Genomic DNA, 25,708 nt, shown 5'->3' with positions numbered 1-25,708 from the left:
AACAATGTTTGTCTACTTGTTGCTTTTATCCTCCCTCTTTCCTCTGTTGCTCTGTGCTCTTGGTTACATGCGATCACATTGAGACAGATCAAGGGGGGGAGGGGGGGCGGGGGGCGGGGGGCAGGTACAGTAGGCGAAGCTTTGGACAGGGAGCTCTTTGTTCCATACTTGGCCGATGTTCATATGGGGCAATTCAACTGTCTGTCCGTCCATCTCCCTCTCTCTCTCATCCAGATCCCTTGTGCCTCCAATGTTTGTTGTCAAATGGAATGTACTGTGCTCTGCTGAAGATGAACTGAACTAGAGGTGAGGAGACTGGACAGTATGGACTTCGGTACAAGTTAGTGGCAGCATGGATGGACACAAGTGAAGCATGGGCGAGGGGAGACAGGGCAGGGTCTGCACGACGGCTACGTAGCTAGCGAGAGGAACTAGAATGAAAACATGATGATGCGATGCTTTCAGAACAAACCAGCACATAGCTTGACAAGTGGGAAAGTGGAGAAACTGCAGAGCTGCACTGTGCAATCTGACCCTGAACACTAGAGGGGGTGCTGCACCAATGCGATCAACAATGTATGGATCTGTTAGCATTCCTCAGCAGAAATTATGTCTGTCTGTCTGTCTGTCTCTTTCTTTGTGTGTGTGTGTGTGTGTGTGTGTGTGTGTGTGTGTGTGTGTGTGTGTGTGTGTGTGTGTGTGTGTGTGTGTGTGTGTGTACACCCACAGATACACTCCTCTCCCTCTCTGTGCTCCCTATACATTGAGATACACTGGTGACAGAGGCCTTTCCTCTCTTTACAACTGTACAATAGAGCTTTATGTGAAGAGTCCCACACCGGGCTGTCGTTCAACCCTGTCTTCCCTTCATTGCACATACAATAACATCCTCCGCCTCCTCCCTGTCTCAGTGAGAGAAGAAGTAAGGGAAAATCATCTTCAACTAATCAACTAATGAACTGAATGACCTGATGAGCTTTGACACAATAAAGACTCAGGGGTAAAACTTTTAACTCAGACCTCAATAGAAGATGGTTCCCATACCCTGGTTAGTCAACTGAGGCTTTCTCTCTCCCGTATCCTCATCAACGTATGGACAGAGATTGTTGTCTTTCTTTTACAGTAGCCAATAGCCATGCACTGCTCCGCCCCATCCCCCTTCTCCCCCGGGATCCACTAAGGACCAGTGAAGGGAAAGTAATGTCATTGTTCTTGAGTCATTCTCTTTTTCAATAGTTTGGATACTCTTTCTCCCAATGAAGCACATTCATGCTGTAGTGAAGACCAGTTCAGATCACTGCTGTTTGCTGTGACAATGTTTCAAAGTGTCTTTTTAAACAATTGAATATCGGCTCCAGTGAAAGCGCTGCTGTCCGTGGTGCTGAATTTGATATTCAAATTTGGAGATATATAGTCCATTACGAAAACTGTATTTGCTTTTACCTAAAGTGCATTTTTTTTGGTTAACTTCTTCCTCATCATCTTGTCTTATTGAAGCAATGGCATTTAGGGATAAGTAAGTGCCTTTGGCCTATGACCTATCAATCGTGTGTGTGTGTGTGTGTGTGTGTGTGTGTGTGTGTGTGTGTGTGTGTGTGTGTGTGTGTGTGTGTGTGTGTGTGTGTGTGTGTGTGTGTGTGTGTGTGTGTGTGTGTGTGTGTGTGTGTGTGTGTGTGTGTGTGTGTGTGTGTGTGTGTGTGTGTGACTTCCACAATCATTAAGGGTAGTAGTAGTATAATTACTGGTTTTGTCACCAAATTAACAACTCTCCACTGTAGATAAAGCCTAAATTTAAAGCCTTTATAGATCTAGTTATCTTTGATAACAGATTTTTCATACCCTCACCATTCTGTTTATAGAATACTTAATAATAAGTATTCTGTTTTTTAGTTGCCATAATGTAAAGATCATATCAGTTAAGTTTACAATTTCTTATCCTGCTTATGAGGACCTCCAAATGCCAACTTTAGCTGGAATATTGAGAAATATATCCAACTATTTATTGGTTGAATTTCATGTGGATGCTAGACTGCAAAATGGACACTCAGACTGTAAAGAACATTCAGGGCATACTTGCCAGCATTAGCCATAGATGGATACCACCGCAAGGTGGACCATGGCAGGATGCCCGGAAACCCATGTAAGGGGAAGAATGACCTATTCAGTCCCGACCCCTAGTGACCTTTTCGATCCCAACCTTCCCATATATGGAGATCCCCATAGATGGAGACAATCAACCTCCCCAAGTCTGACATCATAGAATCTCTCCTAGGCTTCTATACATGGAGATAACTAACATATACCTAGCTCTGACATCAGAGAACCCCTCCTGGAACCCCAACTATGGAGCTAACCGAAACGTCCAGGACTGACATCATAGTCCCATGTTTGGGCATAACTGACATAGCCCGCTCCATATATGGATATGACCGACATCATCGTAATGACAACAGGGCCGCAACGGTATAAAAAGCAACAGAACACCCTGGTTAATTGAGTTCCATCAGCGGCCCAAGCGACATTAACTCCTTCCAGAGAGATAAGCATCAATACAACTCATCAGTAGTTGGTTTTCACAGCCCAAAGCATTACATATCGGTTTCACCTCCTTCTTGGTGTGTGAGATGTTACGCTGGACGTGGACGGTGCATCTAAGAGGAGAACCAAAGGACGACCATGCTGCTGTTGCAGTAGGACACAAGCTGTACTCCTTTGGATGTCATAAGAACAACAGTGATCAGATTGAAGTGCACGTCTTCAACACAGAGTCTTTACTCTGGACGAAGTTGCCCCCGGCGAAGACCGGAAGAGGAGAAGGTCCCCTTGATGTTCCCGCCAAGCGTGTAGGCCACACAGCTGTACTTATAGCAGATTGCATCTACATCTGGGGAGGTTGTCCTTACTGCAATCTTCTCTATGGATTTGATGTTGACGCCCACAGATGGTTCAAGCCAAAGGTTTCTGGAACTGTTCCAGAGGCGAGGAAACAACACACAGCCTGTGTCTTGGAGAAGGTCATGTATATCTATGGAGGATATAAGCTGTCAGCTTATATCCTCCATAGCTTAAAGCTGACTGCATACACCAATGACACACTAATGTACAAGTTGGACACCACCACAATGGTCTGGACTTTAATTAACACCAGAGGCACTCCATCCCCTGTTTCACATAGTAACTCTGCCACCATCATCGGGACAAAGATGTTTATTATATCTGGTGTCCGGAATGGCTACGGGGAATGCCACAAGATCAGATTGTTTGACACAGAGACCAACTGCTGGCTGAACACACCTTCTGCACAGCCTCTCCCAGAAGGACGTCATCGTTCAGCCTTTGCCTACAATGGAGAGCTGTACATATATTATGGTGGCTGGATCAATTACCACTTAAATCATGTGTGGAAATTCAACCCAGTGACCTTCACCTGGAAGAAGGTTCAACTCCAGGGAAATGGCCCTTCTAAGAGTTATATGCAGTGCTGTTGCATGGTGGGAGATCGTATTATCCTCTTTGGAGGACACAATCCACATCCACTCAAAAAAACGATCTCTGATGATCTGTATATATCTTAGATTTAAGTCCAACACTGAAGACACTATGCAAGCTAGTAGTTATTCAGTACGGTGTGGAGCAGTCAGAACTCCCTCACAACATCAGGTGGGAACTGGCAGCCATGACTAAAAAACACTAAGAAAGGTTCACATAAGTGAGCCAATGGGTACATTTTTCATTTAAAATATGGTTAGAAGTGGTTAAACGTTTCCCATTCCAGAGGGAGGCTAAGCTCTTGAGCTGGCCAGCATACGATCCTGCCTTCATACCAGCATTACTGGACGGCAGATATAGACAATGGGTTCGTCTTAGTGCCACCTCCATATGTACAATGATTAAAAAAGGGGATATTGACAGTTTTGAAAACTTGTGTCAGAGTTATGGGTTGGCTAGCCAGGACTTTTTAAGATATCTGCAGTTAAGGATTTTTTTCGGGAAAAAAATAAAAAGGTCTAATCCGGGGATCACACCAACTATAATGACTATTTGTTGATGCTTATAAGTAAGCTATACAATGGAATTATGTCATTGCATAAGGATTCTACGATATATGTGAAACAACAATGGGAAAAAGAACTTGGCATTGACATAAGTGATGAAGTGTGGTCGGATTCATGGGAAACACAATCAACGACTACTAACTCCCTGACCTGGAGAGACTTTTGCTGGAAAAAAACAAATCTGCTTCTTTATCACTCCCAAACAGAAGTCTAAACAAACTGGGAACCAGCTGGACTGCTGGATAGAATGTGGAGATACTATGGGCGATCATGCACATGTTTTTTGGTCTTGTCCTGTAATTCAACCTTTCTGGAAGGAGGTAGCAACACTTATCTAAACAATTCTTGGTTTCAGTATCAATAATACATTTGAATCTTTGTATCTTGGACAAACCCCGAATGGACTGAGTCAGGATGACTCTTATTTACTTAAAGGAGAATTTCACCCCTGGAAGACGTCTGTGTGTTTGACTGGGGTCTGACTGGACTGCTGCATTACTACAATGACCATAATGCTTTGGGGCACTGCCCTTCCTTGTGGGGAGGGGAGGCTGCGTGGGGGTGTGGTCTACATTGTAGTCAGGATGGAAATAAGGTGAGATAAAGAGACTATGAGTCAAATGACTCATAGTCTCTGAGGATATGGATACAAATCTAAAAATACAGATAAAACAAAAAACACACCAGGATCATGTTTATGGGTCCTAGACCTAGATAAAAATAGGGGTTTGATGCAAAATCGGTGAAATGTCCCTTTAAGATCCTACTTGCAGCAAGCTAAAAAGCTATCACAAAGAACTGGTTGCAGAAAAATTGCCCTACTATGGGGCTATTTGTCAGTACTGTGAAACAATTGCATCTCCTAGAGCAGATGACCTATTCTTTGAGGCTCCAAAAGGAGTTGGGTGAAAAAAGATGGGTGAAATGGCTGGACTATTTAGATAGCGGGCCAGATCTCTGATCATGGCTGGTTGCATCCTCCCTATTGTATTTGGTCTTAAATCCTGTCAACATGTTTCTGCTTCTATTACTGGTACCGAATGTCCCATGACCTCTTTTTATTTGTTTTTGTTTGTGTGTATGATTATCTGTATGTTTTATTGTTACTGCTATTTTTCTTGCCAATTTTTTGTACTATTTGATTGTATGTCATGTCTAACAAAACTTTGAAACCTGAAAATAAAGAGTTAAAATTCACATTTTTTTAAAATTCACATCTATGGTTCCAGACCATAGACCCCGCCCACTCTCTGAGTGGACTGCCTCTTGGTCTGGTGTTGTAATGTGAACCTAGGATTTATTTGGTACAAAAAGTACTGTCCAATGAGAGTCGGAGGTGGGGGTGTTTTAAAAGCTTAAAAGCTTAACTTTTAAGCTCCACCTGGGAGGAACCAACATGGACTTTCAGATGGAGCAGTACGTCTACAAGAGAAAAAGCGATGGTGTGTACATCATCAACCTGAGGAAGTCTGGAAGAAGCTGTGCAGAAGGTGTGCTCGGCCAGAAGTTCGTCTCTGTGTCAAACACTCTGATGATGTTGTTACAGTAGGATGCTCCGCCCCCAAATACGAACATCTTTGTCCCGATTATGGTGGCAGAGTGACATAATGAAGCAGGTGGTGGAGTGCCTCTGGTGTTAATTAAAGACCAGAACATTGTGGTGGTGTCCAACTTGTATCCTCCATGAATATACATGACCTTCCTGAAGACACAGAGTGGCCGTACCTCGCCTCTGGAACAATTCCAGAAACATTGGGCTTGAATCATCTGTGATGTCAACATCAAATGCATAAAGTACATTATAGTACTTTGTTTGTGTCATATACTGTATGTATAACCCCCCAGATGAACATGTAGAAGATGATATATCAGCACAGCTGTGTGGCAGCGGGATTGGATGGAACATCAAGGTGACATTCTCCTCTTCCAGTTGTCACTGGGGTCAACTTCCTCCAGCGTAAAGACACTGTGTTGAGGACTTGAACATCAATCTGATCATCCCTGACCCCATCCAAATGACTAGACTTTGTCTCCCACGGCAACAGCAGCTTGTCTGTGTTTGGGCTCGTTCTTCTTGGCGTAGTCTAGGGAGTCGTACACCATGGCGAAACCTGTCGTCTTTCCGCCACCGAATTGGGTCCTGAAGCCAAAGACGAACACCACATCAGGAGTGGTCTTGTACATCTTGGCAAGCTTCTCCCTGATCTCAGTCTTGGGGACTGTGGACTTGCCTGGATGGAGGACATCGATGACCATTTGCTTCCTCTGAAGCAACAGGTTTGTCACAAACTTTCGGGTCCTGACCGTCACTGTGTCACTCATCTTTTGATTCATTGTTGTGTAACAGAATGGTATCATTCGGTGTGCTCTACCACTTATATTGATTCAGTGGCACAAACATCATGCAAAGTTTGGCCAATCCACAAAGCTGATGGGTTGGGTTGGCCAAGCAAGGAAGTTGAGCTTGTTGATGTCCCTAATATGGTAAATTGATCCCCATAGCAGCCCCAGCCAGACTGTGTGTTCAGCAGTGTTGACAACTAGTTTTCAATAGAAGTTAAATTAAACTCCATTGTGTGAGGAATAGGATGTCACTTGCCAAAAGAATGCATCCACAGGCTAAACATGTGTCGCACCACAACGTGTTTTTAACCTATAGATATTTGACAATGTTGTACTATGGAGCATAAATTTGTCAGGTGGTGGTTATATGTCCATATTTGGTAAACCCAGGGAGAGTTGTAAATGCTGATTGGATAAAAGCTGGAGCAGAGCTGATGCAATATGGCTTCTGCTGCAAAATTCAAAATTCCATTGAACCTGCCTCCCACCCTGACTCCCACTCAAACTAAATGCTGCCCTCAGAAGGCAATCCAATGAATATAAGTCACATCTGCTTTTAGACAATTGAATATTGGCTCCACTGGCTGCTGTCCTTGGTGCTGAATTTGATATTCTGATTTGGAGATGTAAGAGTCCATTAGAAAACTGTATTTACTTATAAACCTAAAGTGCAATTGTTTTGGTTAACTTCTTCCTCATCATCTTCTGCTTTTCCTTTCTTATTGAAGCAATGTTTGGCGTGTAGGGATAAGTAGGCCTAACTGCCTTTGGCTTGTGACCTATCAATCGTGTGTGTGTGTGTGTGTGTGTGTGTGTGTGTGTGTGTGTGTGTGTGTGTGTGTGTGTGTGTGTGTGTGTGTGTGTGTGTTTGCGCGCGCGTGTGTGTTCTGAGGGGCGGTGTCCGTGGGGCAGCGGGAGGAAGGAGAGTGCATGTAGCACCGTGTAACCTACAGTAGATTCCACTTTTACGCATCAGTAGTTCGTGTAGTAGTAGATGACCCGGTGTTTGTGTCTGAAAGGTGCTGTAAAGTTGTTGTTTTGGTTTCCTCGTCGAACCTTAAACCAGGTTGCTTTCATTACGTTTTGTATAAACACAGTTCGCTGCATCTATCTCATTAGTACTTGACCAGCAGAGCTAATTGAAACGCCATCCCAGAAAGGCAGGATACAATTAAAGCAGCAAACCGGGAGTGTGCGCGGTGCCGCCACCACCACCGTCCTTTGAGCCGCACAGACAGACAAGTGTCCGCATCATCATGGGAGCGCATGGATGGATCTCAGCGCGTTATGGGTTCATTATGTGTGGATGTCTGGCGGTGATTCTTCTTTCCCATGAAGCCGAAGCGGGCTGCGGGGAGAGAGAAAGCCCCTTGAACTGCTGCACCGGGCGAAATAACGAATGTTCCGAGTACAGCAAGCGCAAGACGGTCTGCTACTGTGATACCTACTGTCAGAAGACGGGAGACTGCTGCGAGGACTACCAGCGCGTGTGTCAAGTATCTGGTGAGCTTGCTTGTTCTGTTCTAAGTCCGTTGGTTCTCAAAGTGGGGTCCGGGATTCCTCAAGGGGTCCTTGGGGGTGTTCCATGGGTTCCCCAAATGTGTTAATAGCCTATAGCATCACAATCATTTTAACCACTTAAACCTTTTATACTTTGGCTATTCTAGCAGATCTACAAGCTCATAGCGCGGTACTAGGTGCCACACTATGAGCTTGTAGATCTGCTATTTTTGAAAAATCGTGAAAAACGTGTGCAAATCTTTGAATATAATATGTTTTAAAGCGAACATTTGGTAACTCAAACCTTTGCTTCTGGGGTTGCCCCTGGCACAAAATATTTTGACATGGGGGTCCGCGGCCAAATACATGTCATTTTGGGGGTGCTTGACATGAAAAAGTTTGCTGTAAGTGATGAAACCGTTAGCCCCAGGAACAAAACGAAGCAACAAAAAAAAACACCTGTTGCACTTTTTCCTCCTTTTTGAATTGTTCTTGCATTATTTACAACAGAAGTATCGTCCAGTGATGCCTGTTGTACATTTGTTTTACCGTTTGAGATGGTTGGCACAGAGGTGACACAGAGACAGTGAGACATACTTCACATAGCTGTCTGTCTTTGTTTATTATTGCTGTTTGCTTCAAGTGGCTGGTCACAGATGACAAAGTTTTGAGGTGAGATATTGGACAGTGGTTTGTGTACTTATGAGGGAGAGAGTGTGTGTGTGTGTGTGTGTGTGTTGTGTGTGTGTGTGTGTGTGTGTGTGTGTGTGTGTGTGTGTGTGTGTGTGTGTGTGTGTGTGTGTGTGTTTGTGTGTGTTTGAGTTTGTGTTCCTGACAGGCCACATTTTGGGAAATCTTGGGACAAAACCAGTTGATTGCATGTATTATGGGGGACTAAATTGGTACTCCCAATTTGATGTCAGTTTTAGTATATGGTTTATAAGGTTACGGTAAGGGTTAGGGTTTAGGATCAAGAGAGAGAGAGAGAGAGAGAGAGAGAGAGAGAGAGAGAGAGAGAGAGAGGGGTGTGCAGCTTGTTGAGCTGAATGAATGTGTGGAAGGTGCAACATAAATCAAAGGTATTAATATATATTATAGTGAGGTAAGTGTTCGGAGGGGGTGGGGCACATTACAGCTGACACTATATATGGGCAAACAGACGAATGGAATCCATGGGAACAGACAGCCAAACATCAGGATTACAGTCAAAGTCAAACTGTGTGTGAGATGTGATAGAGAGAACATCGAGAGAGAGACAGGGAGGGGAGAGAGAGAGAGAGAGAGAGAGAGAGAGAGAGAGAGAGAGAGAGAGAGAGAGAGAGAGAGAGAGAGAGAGAAAGAGAAAGAGAAAGAGAGAGAGAGAGAGAGAGAGAGAGAGAGAGAGAGAGAGAGAGATGTAAATTCCAGAGTGATTATTTAACACTAAATTGGTGCCACAAGAGTCTATTGTTTACACTCAGAGTTAGATTATTACTACAGATCTCCCAGGATGTACTCCAACCTGGAAGGCAGAGCCTCTTTGTAGAAACATCCTGAGTTCAGATACCGTGATTATCTCCGTATAGATGGCCTCAGAGCAAGACCCTTGTTTTAAGTGAGCACTAACAAGCACCTATAGGGAGGATCTTAGGTTCCAAGTGCACTTAAAACACAGCAGTGATCCCTCTCTTTAGGCACATTTAAAAGTATACACAGTGGGCCTTTTTGTTCGAGTGCTGTCTCTGTGTTGTGATGTGAACTGGCTGGCTCCTCGATTCATCCAAACTGGCTTATGCATCGCATGGCCTTCCTCGTTTAGACCCAGTGTTATTCTCTGTGTTATTAACATACTGTACGAGCTTGATTATTAAAACACATTAGAATGTGGAGAGGAATACCGTAACGCTGACCATCTGATAGGGCCCTATTGCACTTTATAGTGCGTGCCAACGACTCGTCACCACGGGGGGCGTGGCATAGTAGCTGCAGACATACTTGAGGGGTGCAATGTTAAGTCAACCTGTTTTATACCCCTCAAAGATGTCCGCCGCTACCAAATGACACTTGTTGACGCCCCCTTCAGGATTTTTGGCACACTCGATAAGGAACAAGTCAGCCACAAATCCAGTCTCACCGTAGAGGTAATGTTGATGCAACATCTATCATTAGGTCATCTCACAACCAGCTGACTGGATTCCAATATAACCATATCCAGGTCCAGTTTCTCTCCTCTGCGTCTGCCAAGCTGAAATATTACAGGAGAAAGCCCAGGACACCACCCCAGATCAGTGTTAGGTCATCCCCATACTGTGTTTGACAGCAGCGGGCCCCTGAAAGGTCCCTCTAACGGCTTCCAGACTGAGGCGATTAACACAGTGGACATTGCGTGTCTGTGTGACAGAGCCAGTGCCGAGCAAAACAGAACGGAACCGTCTCTGGGAGCCAGAGCTTACAGTGAATCATATAGCAGGGGTTGTGTACTACATAAATTATGCAGATTAAAGTACTGTTCCCTTCACATGATGAACAGCAGTTTTTATGATCTCAGTTTTTAAGGTCAGGTGTTTAGATTTAGTTTCAATGAAATTGTTTCACGACTCATGCAGTTACTGATGTCTGGTGTTATTGGGAGTTGCTGTTTGCCAAATGGACACCGGCTCTGTATAAAGTGATGGAGCCAAAAACTCCTTGAAGAGTGTTATTTGAACGATTGTTGTAATAAACTATCATAACACTTACAATTTTAGAGGCTTTGAGGGTAACCTATGTTTGGAACTTTAGTTTGACAGGTTAGAGATACACTGGGGTGTCTATAGCCTGTTCTGGTGTTTTTGTCACAGCTTTGTAAACCTGGCTGTGACCTATGAACCCAGTATGGGCCAATGAAAAATAAATACGACTCCCTCTCTTGCAAAATGTCTATCCTGAAATATTTCTCTCTCTCCCCCTCCCTTCTTCTTCTCTCTGAAACCTTTACTGCATAAACAAAATTGTGTCACTTTGGCTCCAGTTGAAGCACCTCTGTTTTCTTGCCTGCCGTTAGACTCATCTGAACCTGATTCTGCAGCTCTGTAAGGCAGCGTCTGTCCTGGTCTATAATTAACACCCTGTCAGCTGCAGGTGAGTAAAGGCCTGTCACGGTGGGTGACATCAGAGGAAAGATAGAAAGACGTGTTTGAACCCAATGGAAACAAATGCTTAATAATGCACTCGAAACCACGCGTGTTGCCACACAGCAGCAGGTGGGGGGATGTGTGTAAACATTTCATTATAATCGTCAATCTTAATCCCATTATGTTTGGATTGTAGGCCTAAGCACACAGCAAAGTTCTCAGTGTTAACTAACTCATTTCCAAATTAACTTACTGAGGATTTTTAAACTGTGACGTCTGGTTGTTCTCATCTCAACAGGACACATCAGAGGTCTGACCATCATTCATCTGGTCGTCCTCCTCTCTCCTCCCTCGTACTTATCCCTTCTGTTTTCCTTTCCTCTGCCTCCAGAGCATGTTGTTATGCCAGGATGTTTTCCTTTCTTCCTACCCGCCCTCTTTCTGACCATGGTGTGGGCCATGGTTGTAGTCAAGGGTTTGGCACTGCTGTGCTGAGACTGGCCAGCTGTTGTATGGCTTTTTGTCCTGTTTCTCCTAGTATTCAGGTAGTATACACACACAGTAGGGAAAGTGGGGAAAGGGAATATTTTCTGCTTTCCAGGGGAGCAGAAATTTTACTTTAACCCGCGACACACTGACAGGCCTAGGTGACCGGACCGCTACGCCAGCAGTCCGGGCCACTCATCGGCTTCCCTGATTGGACAACCCAACTCATCGGCTTCACGGATTGGCCGACCTTTGTGTCATGTTTGTGCTACTACACCAATACACTGTAAGTGGTATCGTGCACAACAGGTCAGTGCCAGACTGGTGGTGTAGTGGTGTGTGTAGTAACATTAGTGTGTAGTAAAATTAACCATAACAGTCGACTCAACATATCATATGTGTGTATTGTTAGAATAGACAGGAATCTGGCAAAAAAAAATCTGTGAAATCCGTGTACAGTAGTAGGTCTACAATTTGTGTAGAAGTAGTGTGCTATCTATGGCTCTCAGAAGGTTGCTAGTGTGATTCCTCGTCTGCTCTTGACCCCTTGTGCCTCGGGACGATCACTGTCCACTACTGTGTCCTGTCTGGTCAGCAACACCTCGGGACGATCACTGTCCACTACTGTGTCCAGTCTGGTGGTCAGCAACACTCACGCACGTTGTTCATATGCGCTGACCTCTAAGACAATTGTTGCGGTATTACAGCTCGTCGTCAGGAAACGCAGACGTGACCTATGACCAACTGAAGCAGATCCTGGCCATCAACTTGGGACAGGTGAACCTTGCCCTTCAACTGGACCCAGAGGAGTTCAAGGAGAAGTATGGTGGAGATAAGCCCCAACCGACAGATAGCCTTTGTCTTCACCTGCCTGGCTGGGATTAGGAGCAAGAACGCCCTCGACGCGGCCACCTCATTGGGATACAAAGATGCACAGCATTACCCTGGTGGATGGCAAGACTGGGCAAAAAACGAACAGCTGAACTGATGGAGGGACAGCTATACAGGAAGGCTCTCTCAATGGTCCCACCTGATCAGTCTATAACTGGAATCTCTCTCAAAGGCTCTTATAAAAAAAAAGATTGTGCACTTATTATTATATAATGCACAATTGTTAAGGCATAAATCTGCTGTGTGAATGCCAAAGACTTTTAATACCCGCAGGAGTTTCCCGACAGCTCAGCGACAACCATTTGTTTGCTACCAGCTACTATAACTGCTGCTCATTGATTGTAATATCTAACGTTATTAGTAATGGGTAACAGGTACCGCACTCCCTGGGTTCTCTCAACGGGTACAGCCAGTAGGTACAACAGGTATTGCATAACAGGGTGGAGCATGCTGCATGCATTCCTAACTTGCATCGTACCCAACTTACACCATTCCTGACGAGCATGGTTGAGGTAATAGTTACGGTAGCTTATTTAACTTAAAGAACTATTGTAAAAGCATATAGATGAACACTGAATTCAATACTTCATTGAAATGTTTCAGACAAATCAGACTAGGTTAGGGTAAAATCCAATACATTGTTTTAGCTTTTCTTCGGCCGTAAGTTATTGTTTATGGCACTGTAGGGGCAGAGCCTTCTAGAAGAGGGTCTGTTTGTACCGTATGTGTGTATGTGTGTGTGTGTGTGTGTGTGTGTGTGTGTGTGTGTGTGCGTGCGCGCGTGCGACCGTGCGTGCGTGCCTGCCTGCCTGCCTGCCTGCCCAAATTGATTGCGCATGCTGCCAGTAGGTCAAGGAAATTAATGTTTCACATATAGTTTTTGAAATATTAAACTTTTTAAAACTTTAATTTTATACTGAAAGTCAAAGGAGTTCAGATTGGGCTGAAACTTTGGCCAAATTTGGGGATGACTAAAACATACAGTAATACTGACATCATAGATGACTAACGTCATACATGTAACATGACTGATGTCATAGATAACTAACATCATAGACTTGACAGAGAGATCCACATGGGAGCCACAGCGTTATTACCCTGTCTTGTTTATCGAGCACAAGATAGCTTGTGCATGTCTTCACTCTTGTGTCTTCTCCAGCCTCAACATTTATGCTGTTCAATTAGGTTTGAATTGTTAATTGAACTCTGAAAGTGTCAATACTGAGAACAATTCTGTGTAGAGTGAGAGTTGAGAGTGGGATGAAGGTGCAGCAGAGTGAATTTGGTACACATGGATGCATTGCCTGCTCAAACATGAGCAGGACTGGGGGACTCTTGCCTCATACTTCTGAGAATATAAGCCATTTGATCTCCTGACTTCCATTTTGTTTTCACCTGTATCCTATCCCTCGCTACTGTGACAATCCCAAATTCCCTCCCCGGATTAACCAACCTCTATGTCAGCAGCGGTTTATAACATCTTTATTTATTCATTTTATTCATTCATTTTTTTTACAAAAAGCTGTCTCAGCTGTGTTTTGTAAATGAGTCCTCAGTCCACTCTGCTCAGCTCGCCCTGCAGTGTCTGCAGGAAACATTGAAGACGTCAAGCCTGTTATTACGGTTTAGTCCTGTGTCCTTCACACCTATTAACAGGTTTATGCTTGTTGTACAACATTATTAACTGAGTTTAATAGTGTGTGCGTGCGTGCGTGCGTGCGTGTGCGTGCGTGTTCGTGCGTGTGTGTGTGTGTGTGTGTGTGTGTGTGTGGGGGGGGGGGGGGGGGGGGGGAATGGGGTCCTGTGCAACAGCTGGACATCTGGGTCCCATCAGAGAGGAGGAGGTGGGGGAGGGGAGGAGGAAGGAAAGGGGCGGGGGGGCTGCGGGACAAAACAAGAGGACAGATGGGGAGATGGGATAGTGGGGGACAGACAGATAAAGGGGGGGAAACAATGCAAACTGGGACGGCTGGTCTGATAGCAGGTTCATAACCCCTTTGTTATGAAACCATAAAATGGAATAGAGGAAGAAAGAGCTGGATGAGGGACACTGTAGCACCATCTCACTGGCAAGACAATCCATTTTGCTCTCTTTAGCTTTAGTTTAGTTTCTGCCTTGAGATTGCCTGCCAAAGTATAAGATAAAGGAGAGGAACTTGCGTAGACTTTCATTTTTATTTTGGTTCAACAAGTATCGAGACATTTTGTCTGAAGCTGTTCCATGAACACAAATGGGAAATAACCCTCTCCAAGCAGTCAAAACATCCACATTGCTTTCATTCTACTGTACATTTGTACTCAAGAATTAAATTAACTGCTGTGCTGTGTAGTGCAAGTGTTTTTCTTTCTTTCAGCTTTCTCTCTTTTCCTTTCTGTTTAACTATTGTGAATACAGTGTTGCACACTCTATATACAGCCATTATACACTGAAATCTTAGCAAATACTGTAATTTGACAATAGCCTTAAGTCCATTGATGTTAAGCATCATCATCATCATCATCATCAATCACTCACTGAATATGTCTGAAATGGAGAAAATCTTACAGGCACTTGCATGTTATGAACAGTTGCTATTTTATTTTTGAGGGGACAAAAGCTGAACATGCTGACAAGCACCAGCACCAGGGGGGTCCGGGGCTCGAAGGTTGTTTTTGGAGAAGTTGTCGATGACAGGAGGGGTGCAGGGGACAGCAGTCGCGGTAAAGTGCCCATGGGTCAGACAGTGTCAGACTGTCAGCGGTGTTATCATGTGGGTGGTGGAATTCTTGCGCCGGTGGTACCAGCAACCAAGCGGGGGCCACCAATGTTTGTTAATTGCCTTGTGACCCCTGGTGGCTCAGGGGCAATGGGCTGAGACCTCCAGACACATTCTGAGCTGTGTGTGTGTGTGTGTGTGTGTGTGTGTGTGTGTGTGTGTGCGTGTGCGTGTGCGTGTGCGTGTGCGTGTGCGTGTGCGTGTCACCAGAGGGGTAATACCCCATATTTCCTCTTGGGTGCGGGAACCAGTCGACCCTGGCGGGGCACACCCTGCCTGTTGGCCTTCCCTCAGCAGTAAAAGACCCCTGAGTCTGACAACTGCTCTGCCTGCCTCACATGTTCTCTCTCCTCTGTAAGAAGAGCAATGCTGCAAAATGCACAAGCCGGCCAATAAGCTTGCGATTATATATCAAGAAGGAAGGATAGGCAAAGAGACCGTGGAACGTATATAAGAAGAATCTATTATTTATAATGTCACTCCAACAGGTCTAAAGTTTTTCTGTGTAAGTGACAACCGAGGGTGGAACATGCTCAAAGCGGTTGGGGGTTTTATTTGGGAAAATAAATGGTCAGGGCTGTGTGTGTGTGTGTGTGTGTGTGTGTGTGTGTGTGTGTGTGTGTGTGTGTGTGTGTGTGTGTGTGTGTGTGTGTGTGTGTGTGTGTGTGTGTGTGTGTGTGTGTGTGTGTGTGTGTGGTTATCTGGGAAAGGCGAGCGTCAGGTGGGCAGCACTAATGTGCAGGAATGCAGAGATTCCACAATGGCTTTGTGGATTGCCTGTGTCACTGAGACCCCCCCTCCCCACACACACCCCAACAGGACCATGGGAATAAACTGAGCAGGCGGTACCTTGAAAGCTCTCGCTCTCTCATTCTTTTTCTCTCTCTCCCTCTCACTTTCACACAACACAGTACACACACGCAGCCACTCATACACACTCTCTCATATACACACACTCACTTGCTTTGACTCTCATACACATATGCTTAATCTGTGTGTGTGCGTGCGTGCGTGCGTGCGTGCGTGCGTTGTGTGCGTGCGTTGTGTGCGTGCGTTGTGTGCGTGCATTGTGTGCGTGTGTGTGTTGTGTGCGCTTGTGCGTGTGCGACTGCGCGTGCGTATGTGTGTCAGTGTGTTATGGTGACAAAGTGAGGAAAATGAGATGATGATGGGGGATTAGATTCAGTTATGGTATATTTATCCCCGCACTTGCCATAATTCCACAAAGGACAATGAAGGGAGTTCAAGCTGTGTGCACCTGCTTCCACTATCCTGAAGAGTTGTATGTGCTTATTATACAGACGAATTAAGCATAGGCTATAAATGCTGGAATGAAAATGAATTAAAAACAAAACAAAAACATTTCAGTGTTTTGTGTGCTTTTAACAGTACATTTTATGCTACTTGTGAATTTTTGGTTTCATTCACATGCGTGCACATGCATGTGCGTGCATGCATGCCAACAAATGTATGAATAATTTTGTAATTGTGTAGCCAAACTTGCATGTCATCTTAAATTGATATTTGAGTACTCGTGTGTCATTCCCTCTTTCAGAAGTAGACTGTTAAATGTCTGTTCTCAGCTGTTAAATCTGTTCGTCCAGGCCTCATTACTCTGGGAGAGGTTTGACTTTGATCAGAGCAGCCATCTAACTAATAGAGCTTCCGCCTCCTCCACTTTAATTGGTTAAAATGACTCTCTGAATGGGTGACTTGATTGTTGTTGCAGCTACTGTGTGCGTGCGTGCGTGCGTGCGTGCGTGCGTGCGTGCATTAGTACGCAATTGGAGTTTTTATGTATGGGTGGCTTAACAGAAACCAGAGGTGAACACAGAATGTAGAATGTAGGCTCCTGTTTGTAGGGCGCCACATAGCTAGACATAGACTTCCTGAGTCTGGCTTTGTTGACAATGCACTTGCCACCCGTCCAGACATACCTGTAGATGAATATTTTATTCAGTATTGTACATATGCAGCTCTGCACCTGTGTGTAACAAAGAGGACCTGTTACAAGTGTTGCACATATATTGTAAACCCAAGTTGATTTAATTGCACAAAGTATTAGCACTTTAGTAATTTGCATAGCCATTATTTTATTGTTGAATACATTGATTTGTTCCCTGATGACTGAGATGGCCACTCAGCCAACGAGTTCCACCTGGGGTGACGTGTTGACAATCATGATGGGCAAGTGTAATGTGTTTTGTAGGTGCAATACAATGGAGACTAGGTGCAATATGGTTGAGGTGCAATGTAAGTTTTATTGTTGAGGTCTGATTGAATGCCTAACAATTGCCTGTGTGTGTCAGCATGATTGGGCTGGACCATATTAGGATAGCTGGGGGGGTTATGATGTGCTGGTGTGAATGAAATGATGTTGTAGTGTGAAGAAGGAATTATTGAATAACCTGTGTAGTTAATGAGACTTGTAATACTTGTGTTTAAGGCTATTTATATTCATGTATTTATTGTATGTTTAGTTAGGTATTTATTATATGTTTTAGAAACACCCCTATGACTGGTGCAGTAAAATGGTATAGTCCAGATTCATTAGCTCCAGCTGGCTATAAAAGGCTGCTGTCGTTTCACAACAGCAGAGATGAGGGTGAGAAGCCAAATGCTACCAGGTCTGGGTGTTTTCTCCTAAATGTCTGTCATGTTTTGTGAATAAATACACCTACGGGTTAAACCCTACTCCAGGCCTCTGTACTGATTCCAGCCGCTAAGACGGTCCTCTTCACACTGTGTATTCACTTGCACACTTAAGGGCAACCCCATCCCAATAAATGGACAAGTATGAAGTAAGAGCAAACGCTGTGCAACTTGTTTTTACATCTTTGACCTATATGTTCTTAACTCACCCAACCCTCAGCTGATCTCAGTTTCTCCCTGCTTCCCCAGCAGCCATTGACTGCGTGGTGGGACCATGGGGTCCCTGGTCTGCGTGCACGTCTCTGTGCGGGGTTGGCAGCACGGAGCGGAGTCGCCAAGTATCCATTCCCCCTAGAAACGGAGGCACGCCCTGCCCTGACCTCAAACAGCGAAGAGGATGCTTCGGAAACGACGCCGTTTGCAGCAGTTCCAAAGGTAATGCTTAAAGGAGCAATAGACATCATTCAGTCACTAGATGTTGCACTTTTACCACACCTCTGTTGCATACGTTTTTCTATTTCCCTGTCACCTCTATTAAGGCAGAAAAGGTAGCAATCATGTAGTCCACGAAACGGTAAGACGACGGCTGCCTCTGATGAATGTATTTAGGGTATAGCGGGTATCTTACCCAACATAAACACATGGGTAATGGCAGCCATCAGCTCAAGGCTTAAAGGAGTAAACAAACCTCTCTGTCACATGACTCAAGACCAATTTGTACCTAATTTGGTGATTCTGAAAATAGTACAAGCTCATAGCACATTGCAATGTGACGAAGCGTATCATTGTACGACAAAGCATAAATCAGACTTTATATCAGGCTTAAGTCAGACAGGGAGTTCTGCACAGACAACGTTCTGTGCATGAGTAAGTGCATGTGCACTCCACATCTACTTGTACACCTGGTCAAAATTCTATGGGGCCAATTATAGTACATCCATTTGGCATTTCAATATTCTCTGAGGTAGCTGTTGTTGACAGTTAGCATCATGTTCACACAAAACGGGTCCAGAGTCTTATCTACAGCTGCACTGCTTCAAATCCACCCTTTCTCCCATTGAATCACTTTCCTAGTAGTGAAACAGCAGAGTCCAAGACTTCCAAGAAAGGCTCAGGTTTACACAGTCAATGATTTACGCAATAGTAGTACTTCCTTTCATATACGTTTGTTTGCCTAAGCCAACAATCATGGGTCAATGAATCATATGAATGGGAGAAGATATTGCGAGTGAAACTTGAAATGTGTGTATGTGCTTTCACCGCAGGGTTGAGCTGTAGGGGGTACGGCGTACCCTTAGTTCTGACACTGTGGGAGCTGGGGGCGCGCGTGCACGCAATCGTCAGCGGCGGTCTTTAACGCCTTAAAGTTTAAAAACAATAGCCTCTCAAGGTTCGCGCCGTCAGTGGCGAGCCGTTCTCAATAGCGTCTACCTGGCTGCTTTGCATAACATTAGGTTACTCGAGAAAAGACACGGACTTGAATTGAATGTGTTACATTCCTCTCACAATGACAGACAACATCTCTGCACTGCAAGGTGTGAAGGGGATCGCTTAGCAGAGGACCCAGTTCTCTGAGACAAGACAAAGACAAGTTGTCTGATTATTTTAAGTAGGCCTACTTATGTGTGGGTGAGTCTATGTAAAGGGCTTTTATATAAAATTAAAAGGAAAATAAAATAATTAATTTGAAACAAAAATAAAAACAACAAATTAACAATGCAACAATACAACAAAATAATAATACATATGATTACATTAATAATCACATGTTGAATACAGTATTTCAACTAGCACTGAGCTGAGTGGCTATGTGCGCGCGCGTGACGTCATAAAATACAGTACCCTTAGTTCAAAAATCCACAGCTCACCACTGCCACCCATGTGTCCTCTCCCTCTTATAAAAGGAGGAAATATTCGCAACCAGATGAAGGTCCATATGACGAAAGAATTTCTTTCTTTTGTAGTTAGTTCTGCTCCTGAGCCCAGTTGGGTTGGATGTGCACACCTGCTCACCTTTTTGTAATGCTCTCCCTCTTATAACATGACATGATTGGGTTTTAAAGTATTGCTTTTCCCCCAATCCCACTCCTTGCAGAGGTGGCAAAGATCCTGCCTGATTCATTCAAGAGGAACTTCAAGGACCCTTGGAGACGACCACACATGCTGATGAAGGAGGAGAGGCCCAGGTATAGGGGCTTCCATTAGCAGGCAACTAATACAAACACCAGTGCGAGACTACTGACCCAGACAGCCTACTTGGTCTCTATAGCATATAGTCATGCGCACATGTAAGGGATGTAGAGTTCGGAGGGGGGAGGGGTGGGTGGGTCGGTAACTACTACACAGTCTACTACACAGTAACTACTGCACAGTTAAACCTTAACTGTGAGCCATGAGCCGTGGCTCGTGGCTCGTGGCTCATGGCTCATGGCTCATAGCTTCCAATAGTATCTAGTACAGAGGTATGAGCCATGGCTTCGCTCATAAAGTATAAATTAGGCTTAACTAGCACATCTGCAGTGGATAGAGGTGGTCTTCCTGCTCTTCTACTGTCTGAGACATTTTGACCGTGATCAGGTAGGAACACTACTGGTTGAGTGGTATTGCTTGAAGCTCAATGCACAGTATCTCCCCCCAAGTCGGCCTCACATCTTAGCTTATATTTTGGCATATATTTTGTCTCCTGCGCAGAAGAAGTACTTACATCTTACGGATTGCAGCTTTAATTTAACTGAGAGTTAAAGGTCTGTAGACTCTCATATATTACTCTCTTATAAGTACTATTGTTATTATTATTATTATTATTGACTTGCCTATATTGCTCTGAGGCTGAAGCTTTTATTTTTGAAAACTTTGCCTGTTTTATCATTTCTATGCCACTATTTCAAAAACCTTTTGAGATGGAATTCATGTGAAGTTTTGAGTTTGACTTGTTTTCAGATCACCCTGAGTAGCAAAAGATAAGAAATTGAGACTTAGGCCAAGGTTACCATAACGCACAAACTAAGCTTGAAATTACTTTGACGGCAGGAGGTAACCTTTGTCACTGTATGTTTGTGTGATGAGCTGACCTTGATTGATATGGCAGCAGTACTAATCCACCACGTAAAGGGCAAAACTTCTCTGCATGCACGTCACCTCTGATCAAAGCTGATTGTGGGTGGGGCTCAGTGTCAGGACAATCAGACCCCAGGGAACACACATCTTGGCCTGTTTCCTGGCTAAACCAAGCCTTTTACCCAGATTAAAGTGGACATCGGATACCTTTGTTTTGACTGAAGCACAAAGCAAGTGAGGATTGGAAGTGGATTACTCATAAATGTGAGGCCTTATCCATGATTAACACAGTGCTAGGCTGATTTCTCATGGACATCTGGCACGCTGACTAGTTGCCAACAGTGTCTTGGAAATTGACCCAGAAATTTTGGTTCTGACCTGGTGCCAAAATGGGATGAAATTATGATCTGTAAGGGTTATCTTTGGTGTACAAAATGATCAGCATCAGCCTTATAGCAAGACAGTGTGTCAGATTTCCTGGGATTTAGGTCTCCAGCATAAGAGACAACATTTCTATCACTGAGCTAAGATAGAACACCTGCTTGCCCAGGAGAGATATTGCGCTTTGAGCTTCAGGCACCACTTATCAACTAGAAGAGCAGGTAGACCACCTCCAACCACCACAGATGTGCTAATTAGTTGTATAAATATACCATACCGTAACCCTACCATACAGATTGGTCAAAATAACATTTTATTCACTAAAATAAGTTCTAGATAGCAGCTTTAACTTACATATAGCTTAACACAGACTTAAGCCAGAACAGGTCTGAAAACAAGATTTCCTTTCCTTATTGTTTGCAGCATTGAATTTATTGTTGTTGCTCAATATTTCTTCACATTTTATGACTTGAACCGCAATGCAAGCCTGAACACTCTAAATGGACCCTGGAGGGGTCCATTACAAATGAGATGGTGCAACTGTCATCCCGATCCCATTGTCTTGGTATAATTCTGCCAAAGTACAAACCACTTGTAAATTCTGGGTGTGATCGAGGTCTTGCGGCAAAGGTTCATATTTCATTTAGCAAAACATCCTAATGCGGATGATTTTTAGTCACAACCAAGTGGATCAGAGACAAAACAAATAGGACTCAAGTTCAAAGTAGCTGCCACAGAGAACACAGTGAACTGGAAAACAAGCCTTCATTATTGTTTTGAGTTCACAGTATGAGCAAGCCTGGTGTTACTGTAGGTGACCATGACCTGCTTGGACACACTGAAATAGAAAACGATTGAGTTACTTAACGATGTAAACCCTATATACTTTGTTGACCGGAGTCACCCAGGGCTCTAGTAGGTAGGTCCCCTCCTTTTTTCCCCTACAGGTGATTCTGTTGTGAGATTTCTCCAATTTGGTGCAATGTTACCATTATGTTTACCAGTGATAGAATATGACCTTCTCAGATAGTTTGAAAAGAAAACGTGAACTGACCTACTGAGGTATTTGTTTGGAGAAATGTCAAAGTTCAGAGAAATGTATGTGTTGATAATATTTGTAATTATAACACCAGCACCACCATTACACTATTAATGTCATGCACCCTCTAGAGGCAGCTTGCGCACACCAGGGGGTGCACACACCACAGTTAGGGAATTCTTGCTTTTCACTGAATATAGACGATGATCTACAAGCTCACAACACGTTGCAAAACGACACGTTTTTGCCGGTTTATATTAAGCATCTCAAGGAGATGAGTGTAGTTACGGTAAAAAACATTGTTTTCATACTGTTTTCTATTTTAATTCTGTAATGCATTTAGACTCTATTTAATAAAGGTGTTGTATAAATCAAGTTTAGTACGATGAAGTGGGTATAGTAATAATGCCACAACACCAACCGGTTTGGACCTTATGGGTCTTCCAATGGCTAACAACAGTCTTTTATCATCTTATGTGTGATTGTAGTTACTGATCCAACTTAATTTGAAGGGTCGGACCTCCATGGTGTCTTTCATCAGTCCATCGTAGGTTGATTGCTGATTGCTTCAAGGTAGAGATAGAAGAAGACAGAAGAATGCCGTTTTGGAGTCTTTAAAACAGCCTGTAACTCTTCAGGTACTTCTGAAGGTTTCCTGGATGGATTTATTTTGCTGATGTTTGTAGTGGCATACAGTACATCATGAGAGAATGATAACAGCCTAGACTTGATTCAAACAATGAGATACTACTGGTTAGGTATGTTGCGTTGTGACTGGCAGTCTGTTCACTATCTGGGTTTCTTAGAGTAATCTCAAAGTCCAGCTGTGTGTTTTGGCTTGGGTTCACCCTGCAGGCCATGTGTCTGGATTTCAGTACCAAATATTCACGAGGTCCTTCGGTAGAGGAGAATGAGTTATATTAAAGCCTTTAACCATTCACTTATGGATGTGAAAAATATCCATGAACTTCTTGATGATTCTCTCTTTTGCTCTCGCTCACTCTTTCTCCCTCTCTCTGTCTCTCTGTCTGTCTGTCTCTCTCTCTCCAGTTATTGTGTGTACCTGCGGATAAAACAGGCTAATCCAGCATGCAAACTCAAACTGTGGAGTGCCCAGCTGGTCCGAGAGAGACTGGTCTGTGCAGAGTGCCAGAGTGACGCCATGTCAAAGACAGACCGCTGTAGTGGTGATGGCCTAGAGAGCACCAAGTAAGAAACCAGAATTATTATGTACACAGTCAAATCCGGATTGTTAATATACAATATACGTCTACACAGCCGCAAATCAATGTTCATGTTGAATTCCTAGAACATTCTGGACTGCAGCCTCGGCGCCTGGATGTCACGGCTCATGGGTGCGAGAATCATCCTCAGACGGCTGCCGGTGCCCACCGTATTCTGTGCTGTTCGTGTGAGCCGCCCGCCACATCACAAACCCTCTCACCCATGACGCTGGGACATCTTTACAGCAGCTCCAACTCAGCCAAGGAGAACCCTGCCATCTAAATCCAGACTCCCCGAGTCCAGCGTGACTAGAGGTGATCTGTGGTGTCCTGCCATTTTTACCCAATCCACCTCATACTCAGTACCGTATACACTCATACTATGCACTCAGAAATCTTGTAAACCTATATTTTTACACCACACTATGTACTTTATCGTTTTCCTCCAAAGCACAGTGACAGCTATGCGGTTTTTGTTTTTTATTTTTGTTTTTTACCACTGAATCTTATAGACATCGTAAGATGCCTTGAAAATATACTGTCTTATGATTATCTCAAGACATGGCCATGGGTATTTTTTATTATATTATAAGCCTACTATATTATTGTACTATGCAAACTTTAACGATTACATTTTTAATATATAATGTCCTATAAATCATAACTGATGCTTTCCCAAACCTTATAAAATTGTACAGAATAACTAGAATTACAGGAATATTTAATGACACATTTACAGCAAAATAATCCGTGAACAACTAAATGACAAATGCAATAATACAAAATTACAACAATAAACACTACTATTTGCAAACAGTAGTAGTCTAAAATGATTTACTATTTGCATATTTATTGTTTTAGTACATAGAGTAATTTAAATACTACTACTATGGATGTGAATGTAAGATTTATTTCTTTTTTTAATGAAGATTGTATTATTGGGATTGTGGGTTATGTTGCTCTCAGTGATGACCCAGTAGTTGCCATGGTTGCCTGTAGACGTTGCACCAAGCTCTATGTGCTTCTTAGGTTTTCAGAAGCATGTGTGGTGCGGAAACCGTGTAGGATGGCCCCTCGAAGAAGATCTTGGGGCTTTGAGTAGTAAAGGGTGGGGTGTTGTCAACTGGATTTCTAATTCATTCAACACCAATGACAGTAAAGAGAGTTAAATCATGTTTTAGAACATGTGATGTTGCATTTTTCACCAACGGTCCAACAACAGAGATAAATCAAAATGCATCAGGAATAGCCTACATGTTTATAGTGTCTACCTCCATGAATGCAACTGCATTTTGATTATGTATAAATATATAAATATATTATTTTGCTTTATACATTTTCTACTTTTGATTAATGTGTGTGATGTACTCTACTGTATATGTGATGGCTTTAATTCTGTGTATCCACCAGTATAAAACATACTTCTCTGGTTGCACCCAGTCCAAAAGCCTTTCGTTCACAAGGCTTCAGAGGCGCTAAAAACTCCCTACTGGACTAAATTGCGTCCCTATAATCAATTGTCTCTTGTAGTTTACTCCCCAAGAATGTAACCATCCTGTTCCTGAGCAGTGATCTACTCAATGATTTCAATGGTTGCCTATAGGTACTTTGTACGGACCGTCATTTCAGTGGTTCTCTTTCTCCTGCGTGTCCATGACTGAAAGCTAACATCTTTTAATTTTGTTTTCACTTCCTCCCGCATTTAAAATCGTATTAGCTACACAGGTGAGTTTTATCAGTAAGGCATCATCCAACATTGCTCACACTTCCGTAGCCCCGTCAGGCCAGATAGTTATTCACTCCCATCGCTTATTAGCACCATCTCCTCCCTGAGCTCCCCCAAAGCCTCATGGGCACACAGCTGTGTCTCCTTTTCCTCCTCTCCTCCCGTCTTCTCCTGTGTTGTCAATGTTGAGTGTCTCTTTAGAACGCACTACAGATGAACCCAGTACAGTAGTGTGTTGCTGAGTCCAGGAACAAGCCTGGTATGCTCTCGTGTGTTCGACTGTCTGTCTTTGTGTTTATTTATTTGAAAGCAAATGATCATTTTAGTGCAGCAACAACATACTCTTGTACACTTTCCATTAGTGAAAATAAACAGATACGAATATACCATAATTTCTTGTCTTGTCATATATTTTTATTTGCTTGTATGCAGTGGTGGAAAATAAGTATAGGAGGTACTTGATGGATTAACTATATCAAATATAATCTAAATTAGAATGTATTACTC

At 43.6% G+C, this 25,708-nt stretch overlaps 2 protein-coding genes across 3 annotated transcripts; one reads left to right on the top strand and one right to left on the bottom strand.

The window, feature by feature from the left end:
• Nucleotides 1-6,074: 6,074 nt before the first annotated feature.
• Nucleotides 6,075-6,377, bottom strand: LOC311044020 (small ribosomal subunit protein eS24-like; the record flags this gene model as incomplete). Its single annotated transcript, XM_084055442.1, has 1 exon — nt 6,075-6,377. The coding sequence occupies one exon, from the start codon at nt 6,375-6,377 to the stop codon at nt 6,075-6,077; it is 303 nt and encodes a 100-aa protein (XP_083911568.1).
• A 1,017-nt stretch (nt 6,378-7,394) lies between these two features.
• Nucleotides 7,395-25,475, top strand: LOC311043818 (somatomedin-B and thrombospondin type-1 domain-containing protein). Of its 2 annotated transcripts, none has more exons than XM_084055190.1 (5): nt 7,395-7,901; nt 18,028-18,210; nt 19,871-19,961; nt 23,303-23,461; nt 23,562-25,475. In XM_084055190.1, exons 1-5 carry the CDS (start codon nt 7,655-7,657, stop codon nt 23,665-23,667), a joined length of 786 nt encoding a protein of 261 aa, XP_083911316.1. In that variant the 5' UTR covers nt 7,395-7,654; the 3' UTR covers nt 23,668-25,475. The 2 variants fall into 2 exon arrangements, with proteins under 2 accessions (XP_083911316.1, XP_083911315.1); XM_084055189.1 differs by having other exon boundaries at nt 18,025-18,210.
• The last annotated feature ends 233 nt before the right edge of the window (nt 25,476-25,708 follow it).

This window comes from Gymnoscopelus microlampas, assembly GCF_963454915.1.
Source record: "Gymnoscopelus microlampas genome assembly, chromosome: 4".
Taxonomy (NCBI): Eukaryota; Metazoa; Chordata; class Actinopteri; order Myctophiformes; family Myctophidae; genus Gymnoscopelus; species Gymnoscopelus microlampas.
Note: the sequence above shows the minus strand (reverse complement) of the source record. Positions and strands in the feature narration are given on the sequence as shown.

Bases quoted from the DNA above. Each gene is read 5' to 3' on its own strand.
- LOC311043818 (XM_084055189.1), top strand. From the start codon at position 7,655: ATGGGAGCGCATGGATGGATCTCAGCGCGTTATGGGTTCATTATGTGT. The intron at 7,902-18,024 runs GTGAGCTTGCTT...CTGCTTCCCCAG, and splicing joins GCGCGTGTGTCAAGTATCTG to CAGCCATTGACTGCGTGGTG. The intron at 19,962-23,302 runs GTATAGGGGCTT...CTCTCTCTCCAG, and splicing joins ATGAAGGAGGAGAGGCCCAG to TTATTGTGTGTACCTGCGGA.